This window comes from Dasypus novemcinctus, chromosome 6 (assembly GCF_030445035.2).
Source record: "Dasypus novemcinctus isolate mDasNov1 chromosome 6, mDasNov1.1.hap2, whole genome shotgun sequence".
Classification (NCBI taxonomy): domain Eukaryota; kingdom Metazoa; phylum Chordata; class Mammalia; order Cingulata; family Dasypodidae; genus Dasypus; species Dasypus novemcinctus.
Genome location: NC_080678.1, coordinates 135,964,684 through 135,979,176, shown reverse-complemented (window position 1 = coordinate 135,979,176; position 14,493 = coordinate 135,964,684). Strand labels below are relative to the sequence as shown.

General features: G+C 50.2%; 1 protein-coding gene across 1 annotated transcript in view; it reads right to left on the bottom strand.

Moving 5' to 3' along the window:
• LOC131278853 (disks large homolog 5-like) overlaps positions 1-14,493 on the bottom strand; it is a 199,539-nt gene that overhangs the window by 56,598 nt on the left and 128,448 nt on the right. The window contains 3 exon segments of the mRNA XM_058299452.2: positions 3,185-3,368; positions 3,930-4,073; positions 6,707-6,866. Coding sequence (XP_058155435.1) covers positions 3,185-3,368; positions 3,930-4,073; positions 6,707-6,866 — 488 coding nt within the window.

Below are 14,493 nucleotides of genomic sequence, written 5' to 3'. Positions count from 1 at the left end.
CCAGAGGGAACCTGTGAGACACCATCAAGCACTGTGGGAGTCCCAGGAGAAGAAGGAAAGAAAGGGGCAAAGAGAAAATTCAAAGAAATGATAGCTGAAAACTTCCCAAATTTAACAAAAGACATGAATAACATAATAGCAATATAACAAAAGATATCCAAGACGCTCAAGGAACCCAAAATAGGATAAACCCAAATAGACCCACAGTATAGTACTTTTTAATCAAATAGTGCAATACCAAAGATTAAGAGAGAATTCTAAAAGCCCTGAAGAGATGTGTCTCATAAAGAAGCCTCAGTAAGATTAAGTGCCTATTTCTCATGGAAAACCATGGAGGCAAGAAGGCAGTGAGGTAACATATTTAAAGTGCTGAATGCAAACAATTATCAACCAAATTAAAACATTTCCAAATAAACAAAAGCTGAGGGAGTTTGTCTACCACTAGACCAGCCCTACAAGAGAGACTAAGAGTTTTGAAGGTAGAAAGGAAAGGACACTAGACAATAAATCGAAGCCACATGAAATGCAACTCCAGTTAGGGTAACAGCTGGGGTATATATAAATACTAACACCCTTGTGTTTTTTGTTTGTAACTCCACTTCTCACTTCCTACAGAATCTAAAAGTCAGATGCATAAAATGTAATGAGAAATCAGTGATTTTTTTATAAACAAAGTATATAAACCTGTAATTTACAAGAACTACATGAAATAGTTGGTACATACCATTGAAGTTAAGTTGGTCTCTACACAAACAAGAAAGTTAAGGATAGTGGACTTGGCCCAGTGGTTAGGGCGTCTGCCTACCACATGGGAGGTCCGCAGTTCAAACCCCGGGCCTCCTTGACCCATGTGGAGCTGGCCCATGCACAGTGCTGATGTGCGCAAGGAGTGCCCTGCCATGCAGGGGTGTCCCCCGAGTAGGGGAGCCCCACGTGCAAGGAGTGTGCTCCATAAGGAGAGCTGCCCAGCACGAAAGAAAGTGCAGCCTGTCCAAGAATGGCACTGCACACATGGAGAGCTGAAACAACAAGATGATGCAACAAAGAGACACAGATTCCCAGTGCTGCTGATAAGGATAGAAGTGGACACAGAGAGCAGACAACTGGCGGGGGCAGGGGGAGGGAGAGAAATAAATAAAAAAATAAATCTAAACAACAAAAAAAGAAAGCTATAGACTTAAAACTATTTATAGGATGTTTACACTTAAGCTCCATGGTAACTACAAAAAAAAATCAGTGAACCACAGTCTCACAGAGATGGAAGTTACAATACGGGTAGTCAGGGGTGGGGAAGGAGGGGACAATGGGAATGGGGAATTAGCACATAACAGGCACAGGGTTTCTGTTTGGGAAGACAGGAATGGCAGGTGGTAAGGGCACCACAACAGGGAAAATGCGAGTAATCCCACTGAGTGGTTGAGATGGAAACATCTGCTATATGTGTGTGTGTGTGCATATATTCACACACACAAAAAAAGAGCAACTGAAGAGACAAAGACAACTAAATGCAATATGTGATCTTATACAAGAGGAGAAAAGGCTCGAAAGGAAATTTGGGGGACATATGAAAAAATTAGAATATAGACTGTAAGCTTTACATCAATGTTAAATTTCTTGAACTTGAACACTGCACTTAAGGTGATTACATAAGTGAATATTCTTTTCTTAGGAAATGTGCACAGCACTATTAAGTGTTCAAGCAGCATGATGTATATAAGCAATAAACAAATGTTAGAAAATGGACTGATAGACAGATAGATGATTATAAGATAGACAGACAGACCAGTAAGTTGCTGCATAGATAGGAGGAGAATGATAAAATGTTAAAATTGGTGCACCTGGATATTGGGGCATAGGGTTATTTTGAAATTCTCTATATGGCCTTTATTTTATTTCTGTAACTCTCTTGTATATTTGAAAGTATTTCAAAATTAAAAGTTTAAAAAATAATAATTGGCCTGTAAGCTTCAAAAGAGTCAAGGTGACAAAGGTCAAGGGAAGCCTGAGGCACCTTTCCCAATTGAAGGAGACTAAAGAGACAGAAGATGTACATTTTATGCTACAGACAATCTGAACTTGACCCTTTTCCCAAAAAAGACAGGACTGAGACAACTGGCAAAACGTGCACAGGGTCTGATGATTGGGTGGTACTGATGTATCGTGCTAACTTCCTGGGGCTCGTGGTTGTGTTGCTGTCACACAGGAGAATATCCCTGTCTGCAGGCAATACTCAGTAGAACCTGTGGAGGGGATCCTACTCTTGAATGAGGCAGGAGCAAAAAAGGTTCTTTGTACCATACCTGCAAATACTCTATAAGTTTATAATAGCTTCAAAATTTAAAATGTAAAATATGTTCACATGAAAAGAAAGCAAAGAATACAATGTCATACTAAATTATTGGATGAGTTCAGACTGTTACCCATTAGTTTATAAGCAAAACCCAACAGCCCTGCTTTAACTCTCGAGGGTCCACAAATGCCCTCTGGTGGGGACGGGGCGCTCTGTTTCACCACGTCCTGGGTTGCGGTGCTCAGAGACTCTGCCTCGCCCGGGGAACGCCTTCCGACCCCAAACATCCACAGCATCTACAGACCCACAGCACATCATGGGCCCTGTCCAGATACCTGGGCAGCTGCAGACTGTGCACTAGGAGAGGAAGACCCCGCCCAATGCCACTCACGGCAAGCCCATGTTCTGACGGGCCTGCCGCTCATGCCGGCCCATCGGAGTGAATCAAGAGCTGAACCGAGGGAGGGAACTGGCTGGGACTGGAGAGAGCCCCAGAGCAGAGGCCACACTCCCAGCCACAATAACGACAACAACCGCTCCACCTCATATCTGCGCAGTATTAAAATTTCCAAGCTTCTTTCCATCCATAATCTCACCTGATCCATACAAAGGAAATAAGATACAGAAACCCGACCCCCCCAGATTAAGTCAAGCCCGTGTTAGGCCACATCACACCATACACCTCCTGCTCAGCAGCCCCTGCAACACCCGGTGTGTGTGGTTATTAGATTCATACTCCTCTCCCCCTGCTGGATGGCAGCCTCCAGGAGAGCATGGGCTGTTTGCTCACGGATATCCCAGGACCTCACAGGAGGCACACACCGCAGGGGGCACTGGGGAGAGGGAGGGAGGGAGCCAGCCCTGCTCTGCCCCCCGCCACCGGCCCAGCGCTACCTGCTGCTGCTGGGCCCGGAGGTCGCCGATCTCCTTCTGGTTCTCTTCATGGAGCCACTTCATGTCCTCCCACGACTGCTGCAGTAGGTTCTGCTCGCGCAGCAGCTGCCCGTTCTCCCTCCTCAGCATGTCCACGTCGTCCTTCAGCTGCGTCTGGTCGCTCAGGAGCCGGCTGTGGAGTGTGCTGAAAAGCCCACGCAGTGAGCCCCAACCGGCCTCCTACCCCCATCCCGAGGCCTCACCCCTCCAGGTCCCAACACTCCCAAAACGCCCGACGGGAGCCAGCACAGCCAGGCCAGCAGCACTTGGAGGCAGACCCAAGCCCAGTACCGGCCACGTTCCAGGAAGACCCAAACCACTTGTTGAAAACCCGACATCAGAAATGGCAAATGTACGAAGACCAAGGAAAGGAGATAAGCCCTTGGCTGGTATGCACCCAGCACCCCCCAGTTCTGAGGTCCGGGCAAACATCAGGAAGGGAGGGCAAATACCCTCAAAGGGGCGCCAGGAGCCAAAGAAGTCCGTGCCACGTGCCCATCTGCCTGTCCTGCAGCCACATGCTGTGGCAAAGCCCGGGCAGCGACTGGACGGGGTCTGCCTGGCTCACTGTCTAAGGCAGGTCCAAGGGCACACATCCACTCACTGAAGGCAGGATGCTTGCTAAGTGGGAGAAGAGGACCAGGACCAGAACCCCAGCTCCACATCCAGAGACCGGCGGGAGCCCCGGCCGGGCAGGCCCACTCACTGGTAGAAGTCGGTCTCCTTGGCCACCTCCTCGCACCTCTTCAAGGCGTTGGTGTGCTGGTTCTGGAGGCTCTGCAGGTCCGACATGGCCCACACACACTGGATCTTCAGCCTCTCGTAGTCGGGATTCAGCCTGTGGTAGGGCCTGGCCCAGACCAAACAGCCCCATGAACAGAGTCCCTGAGATTTGCACTGACAATGAAGGTCTCTCAGCCGGGAGGCATGTGGACTCCTACATGAAGCTCTCCTGGATTACCCCAGTCCAGTGGTCCCCAAATACTGGTCTCCTATGCACCAGCATCCCCTGGGGGCTTGAGAGACCCAGAGGTCTCAGCCTCCCCCAGATCAACAAAATCAGAATTCCTAGGATGGAGGGAGCCTCGGTTGTCTGAGCTCCCTGCATGTGTCTGAGAAGGTGGCGCCTCATCCCCTAGGAGCTCGCAGGGGACCATGCAACCAGCCAGTATGCACAATGGGTCCATCTGGAAACCTGGGAGGGGACCCTTGCATTCCCACGATGGGGTGAAGTTTCCTCCTTTTAACCAGTGTGTTTCAATCTTGGATACTCATTAAAATACCAATGCAGGCTGATGGCATCGGCATATCTGAGGCTGGACCCAGGGGTCAAGAGTTTTTTTAAAGCTCCCCAGGTGATTCCAACATGCAGCCAAAGTTGAGAACTATGGCCAGGTGCAGAGGTGCTCAAAGTGTGCTTCCCAGGGCGTCAGCACTCGGACCTCCTGGGAGCTCCTTAAAGATGTGAAGTATCAGGCCCAGCCCTGGACCTAAGGATCAGTGGCTCTGGGGGAGGGCGTGGGAAGAGGATGACTAGACCAGAAGCCCATGAGTCATCAACAAACCCTCGGGTGATTGTGCTGCATGCTCAGGTTTGAAAACCCCTGCTCTAGAAAGTCAACTAACTTTTCCTGTAAAGGTCCAGAAGTTAAATATTTTAGGCTTTGTGAGCCATACAGTCTCTGCTGCAGCTACTCAGCTCTGCCTTCGCAGCATGAAAGGAGCCGGAGACATTACACCAACAAATGAGTGTGGCTGTCTTCCAATAAAACTCTTTAAAAAGCCCAGGCAGTGGGCCTGATTCGTCCTGCAGGCCATAGTCTGCCTGCTCCTGCTCTAGAGCATCCTTAACTTCACTCATCCTGCCTTTGTGACAGCTGACATAGGGGCATATTCTCATAAAAAACAGTTTCAAGAACCAGGCTTTGTAGCCCTGACATCATCCCAGAGGAACCTCCCTTGGGAGGAGGCACAGACCTGTGATGGTCCTAAAGGAAAGCAGTTAAATCACTCCCTCTGTCCTCAAGACTCCTGCCAGCCACTCTGGACCCGTGCTCCTTCCCCTCCTCCTCCACGAAGCCCTCCTGGATCATGCAGGTGCATAAGGACACTTCCTCTGCCCTGCTCTGTGGCCGCCCTTCCCTCAATCTACCTCTGGTCCCAAAGAAAGAGGGGGATGAGGATTTTCTTCCAAACAAGAAACCAGGTGGAATACACCCTTCCTAACACCACGCATAGCAACGGGAGGATAAACGTGCTCACAAGTCACACAGCGAGCCACTCGATGTGAGGCCAGCCGGGGTCTTCTGGGAGGCAGCAGCACACACAGACACACAGACAGACGGACCCACCAAGGGTGGGCGGCAATGGCCGACTGTGCCTACAAGGGCAGGGGCTTCACGCAGCCCCTGAGGGATACACAGGGGACACACTCTCTTGGGGCGGGAAGGCGGAACCAGAGAGCGGAGTGGGGAGCCCAGGGCCATCCAACAGACAGCAGGGCCACCAAGTGAGCACCATGAGGGACAGGCAGGGGCTGAGGGCTGCACCCCAGCACTCCTGTCACCACACACAAGCACAGCCAACGGGGCCTCTCCATGCATATGACAGGACGGACAGATGGACACAGTAAGCACAGCCATCGGGGCCTCTCCACGCGTATGACAGGACAGACGTATGGACACAATAAGCACGGTCATGGGGGTCTCTCCACGCATATGACAGGACGGACAGATGGACACAATAAGCACGGTCATCGGGGTCTCTCCACGCATATGACAGGATGGACAGATGGACACAATAAGCACGGTCATCGGGGTTTCTCCACACATATGACAGGACGGACAGATGGATACAGTAAGCACAGCCATCGGGGCCTCTCCACGTGCATGACAGGACGGACAGATGGACACAATAAGCACAGCCATCGGGGCCTCTCCACGTGTATGACAGGATGGACAGATGGACACAGTAAGCACGGTCACTGGGGCCTCTCCACGTAATGACAGGACAGATGGACACAATAAGCACAGCCATCAGAGTCTCTCCATGCATATGACAGGACAGACAGATGGACACAATAACCACAGCCATTGGGGCCTCTCCACGTGTATGACAGGATGGACAGATGGACACAATAAGCACAGTTATCAGGGGCCTCTCCGCACGTGTGCACACACAAGCACACCTCTCACACAAATGACCCCCCTAAGGGGTCTCTCCAAATGTGGCAGGACAGATGGACAGCTGGATCCGTGCCCTCCCCTGGATTCCTGAGTGTCGGCTTGGATTTGGAGGAAGCCTGCACCCCCTGAGCCCACAGGCACCACCTCTGGGTGCCTCTCCAGATGTGAGGTGGGGCCCGGGGATGCCAGGAGCACAGCTGGACCCTGAGAGCTGGCTAAGCACTCGGGGACAACGGCACCTGTGTCAGGATGGCGACCCTCACCCATTGGGCCTGGAGAGGAGACCGGTCGCAACTACCTTTTGTCAAAGGTGGTCCCGTGGGAGGCAAAAGCCAGGCGCTTCCGCAGCTCGTTCCTCTCTCGGGTCATGAGGCGCAGCTGAATAGAGAGGTTTTCCACCTTCTCGTTGGCTTGCTGGCCGGCGAGGAGCAGTGGGGACGGCGCCTTCCCGGTGGTGCCTGGGGGAGGACAGCGATAAGGGCAACTCGTATTTAGACTGTGCTCCCCAAGTGCTGGGCAGGGTTCTGAGCTCCTGCTCCTGCTCAGCCAACCCGGCAGGGTGGGCACTCCAGGTCCCCTTCACAGATGCGAACGCTGAGCCTCAAGCCCAGGCAGACGGGCTCCACCACCCACACACCCAACCACGTCCTCTCCTACACTCTTATAGAACCAGGGCCTTGGCTCAGGACCCTGACAACACCCCTCAACCCCCAACCTGGCTTTGAGCCTTCCAGGGGGATGCTGGCTTGCCCCCATCCCTGGATCCTTACCTGGTCTGGAAACACCAGCTGTCATCCACCCCTGCCCATGGATTTAGCCCGGCAGGAGAAACTGTGCAGGCCTTGGACCCAGCCTGAAGACAAAGGTGCCCAGGGCCCCACAAAGCCCCCACAGACTGGGGCAGTTTCCTCCCCCACCAGTGCTGGACACCACACCCTACACAAGCTCCCTTTTCCAATCCTTCCAGCTGCCTGCTGGACCTGTCTAACTGGCCACAGGTGTGCAGGTTGGGAGGAAGCAGCCAGGGAGAGCGGCCCACAGTCCAGGTAAGGGCGAGGCAGGTAAGCCCTGGGGCCTCCAGCTCTCCAGCCCAGAGCAGGTCCTGATAAGCTGCCCCCAGGACCAAAAATGTCCTGAAGGGAGCCCCACACCTCATGCTCTTACTAAGGAACAGCAGCCAACACCAGCACATCTCACAAGCTACAACTCTGATTCTAGGAGGAAAGCAATCCATCCATCCAGGAAGAAAGCACCTCACTCAAATGTCCTAGAGAAGTGGGACAGCACAGCGGGTTAGTCTCAACTCTGTAAAGCACGTTCTCCTGATATCAGCCATCCCATTGTATGGCTGTGATCCAGGGCTGACTTACCCCAGGAGAGACAACATTTGTCTCCCTGGTAGAGCTGCAGAGTGGGCAAAGGGCAATCACTGCATCTTCCAACTCTCTGTGCTGTCCTGAATCACATGTCCCCTTCCCCCTCGCCTGCCTAATCCCTTGGAGGTCAAAAAATCCTCAGCTGATCGGGTGTCCACCTTCAGGAGCTCCCGGGAGGGAGCGAGTTCAACGCTGGGGTTGGGTCAGCTAGGTACGAGACTGGGGCCTCAAACTCCCAGCTCAGTGCTTTTCAAAACTGGATCCCATGCTTCCTGAAAGGTCTGTTATTTTAACCCCGACACATCCTAACCACCAGGATTCCTGCTGTCCAGCACAGACCTTTCTCCAAGTGGGGTCCAGAATCAGCATTTTTCGTAAGCACGGCCCTTCTCCAATGTGGTTCTACTCTACAGCTTGAGAAGCCCACCCTCGCTTCTCCCCTCAAAAACCCTGGCTCCATACCCCTGTCCCCAGCAGATGTAACAGGCTAGTTACAGCTCTGAGAGGGCTGCAGAGCTGCCTCCCCTTCTAGCAAATGAAATCACTGTGGTGGGCATAAGCCAGAGCCAGTTCCCCTGCCAAGTCTTCTGGTTTGCAGCAACTTGCTTGACTTTCGGACAAGCAGGGCTTTCTTTGGACACATCTGAGGCCCTGCTAGAGGTGCTTACTATTCTATTCACCCTCTAGCCAATTCGGGGCAGTGGTGGGGGCAGATCATCAATGGAGGATCAACAAACCCAAGACAGTGGGCTGGAAAGACTCTCAATGAGCACCCAGCAAAAGGGAGCTTCCACGTCCAGTCATGGCTAGCCCCCCAGAACAGCCCAGAGAGATGACTTCTACTGAATGCTTACTATGTCCCTGGCATTAATTGGATCTTCACAACAGGTAGGTGCTATTGTCATCATTCCCATTTCGCAGGTGAGAAAACTGAGGCACTACAAGGTTAGGTAGACAGAGCCAGTGGGGGCACTGGGAGGTAAGCTTAGGCACCCTGGATTCAGGGCACATGCTCCTCAGTCATCAATAACATTTCATGCCCAGCCGTTTCTGAAGTGCTTTTCACACATTATGCCATTTAATCCCCATGAAGTAAAGGCTGCTGTTATCTCCATTTTATAGATAAGGAAACAAAACCTTACCAGGGTACAGAGCCATGGCAGAGTTGGGATTTGAAGCCCTCTCTGTCTGACCCCAGAGCCCAAGATTAATCTAAAAGTCTGCAAACTTTTTGACCCTAGGACCTCTTCACACGCCTAAAAATGACAGAGGACTCAAAGAACCTTGGTTCATAAGGGTTCAATCTATCCATATACACGAGATTAGAAATTAAAACTAAGAAAAAAAACCTTTAAGTTTATTAATTTTAAAATAACAAAAAAGTATTAATATTGTTACGAAAAATGAAATACATTTTCCATAACAAAACAAAAAATGTAGTAAGGAGTGACATATTCCATTTTCATTGAGTTCTTTACTAGGGACGGCTGGATTCCCCCAGGGCCGCACCATCACACAGCGCGCTGTAACCTGTGAACGCGCCACTCCACGTTCGTGGGAGGAGGACAGCGGGAAAAGCAAACGCCGTCTCAGCGTCATCGTGAAAACAGTTTTGACCTCACAGACTCCCTGAAAGCGCCTCAGGGACGCAAGGTCAAAAACCAGGAAACATGAACCCTCCAGCCTCACAACTGAAAAGGACCACCTGCCCGCAGCCTGCCCGGGGAGCTGAGCGTGTGATCTCCCCGCACAAAGGAGCAACAGGAAGACGGAAGCCAGGGCGAAGGTGGGACCGCGATGCCCTCCCAGGGCGCGGCGGGCGAGGCAGCGTGCTCTGCGGCTGCGCGGACCCCCGGTGGGGGTGCGGACCGTGAAGAACGCGGCTGCAGCTTACGAGCCTGAGGGACCGCTTGAGCTGAAGGCACGCAGCGTGGGCGCATCACCCCCAACACCCACGCCAGGGCGTGCTACGGTCACCCCTTGAGGAACCATTACACAGCCCAGAAAGCAGCGGGCCCACGCAGGCTCGGGGCCAACTGCTCCACCAACTGCCCACCCAGCGTCGTGGGGTCCTGGGGGCTTCACCCAGCCCTCCGGACTCAGCCAACAGCGCTTCCTCCTGTCCTTTCACAATAATGGGGAGAGAAAGGGTGGAAGAGAGGCATGAGGAAACTTCAAGAAGAATCCCAGAATGAGGCAAGCCACAAACTCAGCATGTAAATGCAATGCCTTCCCCCCAGCGTGGGACATGACACCTGGGGATGAGCCTCCCTGGCACCGAGGGATCACTATCAACTACCAACTGATGATTCAACTGGAGAATGACCTTGAATGGAAGGTTCAATGCAGATCAGCAGAATATCCCTGTCTACATAAAATAACATGACTTTAAAATGCTGTTTGACCTAATCTAAGGGGGAAATGGAAAGGAGAAATGAGTTTATATGGCTACAAGTCTCTAAAAAAGAGTCTGGAGGCTGTCAGAAGGATTGCCCTTATGCACAACTGAGCAGAGTCTAAGAGACAGATAAAGTAGATACAACCCCCAGATATTGGTTCCTTTGAGGGCTAAAGAGGCCCATGGGTGCTATGGTCATGGCAGATGGGATTAACTGCCATGTCAGATGGCCCTTCTTTGGAGCTGGTGTTTATGCGTGATGAATTTGGACTCAGATGGGATCTCTCTTCTTAAGACTTTCATGCTACTGTGCTGGAGTTGTAGTTGGTGTTGGGGCTTAAGATATATTTAGGGGATCTGAATCTCTGGACTGACAATGTGATAGCCAGGCCCTGAGCCTCAACAGACTCCAGCACCTACAATGAGATTTATTGTACTCACCTCACTCAGCTAAGATGGAGTTGAAGAAGGACAACCACCACACCACAGAGCCTAGAGTGCCTACAACTGAAAGTGAGAGGATTGCATCCAGTATCCATGAGGAATCTGAGCCTCCTCTTGACATAGAGGTGCAATGGACACAACCAATCCAATGTCCACAGAGAAAAGGTGGCATTGGAGTGGGAAAAGTGGACATGGTGGCTAATGGGTATAGGGAATGGCAGGAAGAGATGATATGTGGAGGTGTCTTAGGGACTTGGAGCTGCCCTGGATGGTGCTTCAGGGGCAATCACCGGACATTATAAATCCTCACAGGGCCCACTGGATGGAATGAGGGAGAGTATGGGCCATGATGTGGACCATTGACCATGAGGTGCAGAGGTGCCCAGAGACGTACTTACCAAATGCAATGGATGTGTCATGATAATGGGAATGAGTGTTGCTGGGGGGGGGAGTGGTGGGGTGGGGGGAGTGGGATTGAAGGGGTCCTCATATATTTTTTTGTAATGTAATATTTTTACAAAATCAATTAAAAAATTTTTTTAAAAAAGAAAAAAAGTATTCATGTAAACCAATCAGATACTAATAAAGGTTTTACAAAGAGAAAAAAAAAAATGAGGCAAGCCAGGAAGTTCCAAAATAACAGCAAGTGTTGCCAAAAACCCTCTCCATTCCCATTCAAATTAAAAAAAAAAAAAAGGCTTTTGGCTTTTTACTTCCATTTCAGAGTTCAAAGACATTTTGAAATCGGCACAGTCTTCGCATCGTCCCCCATGTGGCCACTGAGACCCTTGGAAAACGCTAATGCAAAGTGTTAATAATGGTGGGGGAAGGTGTCTACAGGAACCCAATTTTCTGCATGATTTTTTTGTAAAACCTACAACTTCTCTAACTAAAAGAAATTTATGTTAAAAAAAAAAAAAAGACCGACCTCCAGAATGAGGGACTTACTATGACAGCAAAGTCCATTTTCTCTCTCCCTGTCTTAGTTTTCTAGGGCTTTCATAAGTACTTCCCACAAACCACATGGCTTAAACAACAGAAAGTTCTCGTTTCTAAAGGCTACAAGTCTGAGATCAAGGTGCCGCAGGGCCAGGCGTCCTCTGAGCTCCGCAGGGCTCTGGTGGTGGCCGTACTGCATGATGCTCTGTGGCTTGTGGTAAAACTCAAATCACCACCTTCGTCACACAGCTGTCTTCTCTCCACATGTTTCCTGTCTGTGGATTACGACCCGCTCTGATCCTGTTTGGCCTCATCTTAAATAACATCTTCAAAGATCTTACTTACAAATAAGTTTACATTCACAAGATCTGGGTAAGACTCAAATGAGTCTATTTGGGGGACACAGTTCAATCCATAACACTCCCCATAAAACGATTCTCTGTACTGACCCACCCTAGTTCTACCCGAGGGTCACAAGGTACATCACAATGCCTCGTCTACAGAGCAGACCTATTGTCCTTTTGAAGACAACGATCATGATCCTATACCAGGCACTCTTATCAAAATGGGTAAAATAAAGAAGTGACAACACGAAATGCCAGCAAAAGTGGAAAAAGTAGTAAAATTGCGTGTTTAACTTTATAAGCTCATTGTTGGTGAGAAAACAAGATGACACAACCACTTTTGAAAGCAGTTTAGCAAGAGCTCATAAAGTTAAACACGCACTTACTACAGCAAACAGCAATCCCACTTCTGGGTAATTTACATGAGAGAAATGAAAGTTTATGTTCTCACAAAAACCAGCCTGGGTGGGAAGCGGATGTGGCTCAACTGATACAGCTTCCACCTACCACATGGGAGGACCTGGGTTCGATCCCTGGGGCCTCCTGGGGAAAAAGAAGATGAGAAAGTGTGCCTGCATAGCAAGCCATGCCCACACAAGTGCCTGTGTGGTGAGCCAGTGCCCGGCAAGTGAGTCACGCAGCAAGATGATGATACATCAAAAGAGAGACAAGAAGAGAGTCAAGGTGAAATGCAGCAGAAACCAGGAACTGAGGTGGCACAATTGACAGGGAACCTCTCTCCCCATCAGAGGTCTCCAGGATTGAATCTCAGTGAATCCTAGGAGAGAAAATGAGAAGACAACACAGACAGCAAAAACAGCAGGGCAGGAAGAGGGGAAGGGGGGTAAATAAATAAATAAATCTTTAAAAACAACAATAACAACAAAAACCCAGCCTGGGGGGAGCAAATGTGGCTTAAGCAGTTGAGCACCCACCTCCCACATGGGAGGTCTAGGGTTCAGTTCCCAGTGCCTCCTGGGGGGGAAGGGGAACAAAAAACAAGGGAGGGAAACGGACTTTGGCCCAGTGGTTAGGGCATCCGTCTACCACATGGGAGGTCCTCGGTTCAAGCCCCGGGCCTCCTTGACCCGTGTGGAGCTGGCCCATGAGCAGTGCTGATGCATGCAAGGAGTGCCGTGCTACACAGGGGTGTCCCCCGCATAGGGGAGCCCCATTCGCAAGGAGTGCACCCTGTAAGGAGAGCCGCCCAGCGCGAAGGAGGGAGCAGCCTGCCCAGGAATGGCACCACCCACACTTCCCGTGCTGCTGATGACAACAGAAGCGGACAAAGAAACAAGATGCAGCAAAAAGACACAGAAAACACACAACTGGGGGAGGGGAGGGGAGGGGAGGGGAATTAAATAAATAAAAAATAAATCTTAAAAAAAAAACAAAAAACAAGGGAAACAGATGTGGCTTAAGCGACTGGGCTCTTGTCTACCATATGGGAGGTCCTGGATTCGATTCCCAGGGCCTCCTGGTGAAGACGAGCTGGCCCACACCATGGACACGGAGAGCTGATGGCCCACACTGTGGAGAGCTGGCGCTGCAAGATGATATAACAACAAAAAAAGGGAGACTCAGAGGAAAGACCGAGACACAGCAGACCAGGAAGATGAGGTGGCGCAAGCAACTGAATGCCTCTCTCCCACAGGGGAGGTCCCAGGATTGGATCCTGGTACCTCCAAAAGAGAAAGAGGAGAAGAAAAGCAGACATGGAAGAACACACAGTGGATGGACACAGAGAACAGACAGCGAGCACAAACAACAACAGGGGGGGGGACACGCACAAACAAACAACAAGCAAAGCAAACAAACAACAAAACAAAAACCAACTCAGAGGAGCCAACGTGGCTCAGTAGTTGAGTGCCGGCTTCCCACATAGGAGGCCTTGGGTTCAATCCCCGACCCCAATACCTCAAAAACAAACAAACAGACAAACAAACAAAACCAGTCTGCCTCTGGTGATAGCAGCAGTGTATGGACAAACAACTGTGCTATATCCATACAATGGACTTCTACTCAGCAATAAAAAAGGAATGAATTACTAGTATGCACAGCAGTATGGGTGAAACTCGAATGCATTATGGTAAGTGCAAGAAGCCAGACTCCAACAGCTGTGTACTATGTAATACCATTATGACATTCTGGAAACGGCAACAACTATAGGGATGGGAAACTAAAGGAACTGGGTGGAGGGAAGCGCTGACTACAAAGCTGCAGGAGGGAAGTTTTCAGTTGATAGGAGAGTTTTGTATCTTAATTATGTCGGTGGTTACACAACTGTGCATCTGTCAAAACTCACTGAAATTTATTTTTTAAAAGGGTAAATTTTACTGTATTCAATGATACCTCAATAAACCTGATTTTTTTTTTAATTAAAAGTAAGACAGTGTGGTGCCCTGGACTGAAGCCATCATTCCAGGAGTGGGGTGACTGGTGAAGAGCTGAGGCTTGTCACCCTCCCTCTGCCAGTGAATGCAGTTACAGTAACCATTAAACAAAAAGCACAGCAAAATAAAAATGAACACCAAGTCAACCGTCAACAAAACCTCCAATGCCTTTCCCACAGCTCCTTTGCAGG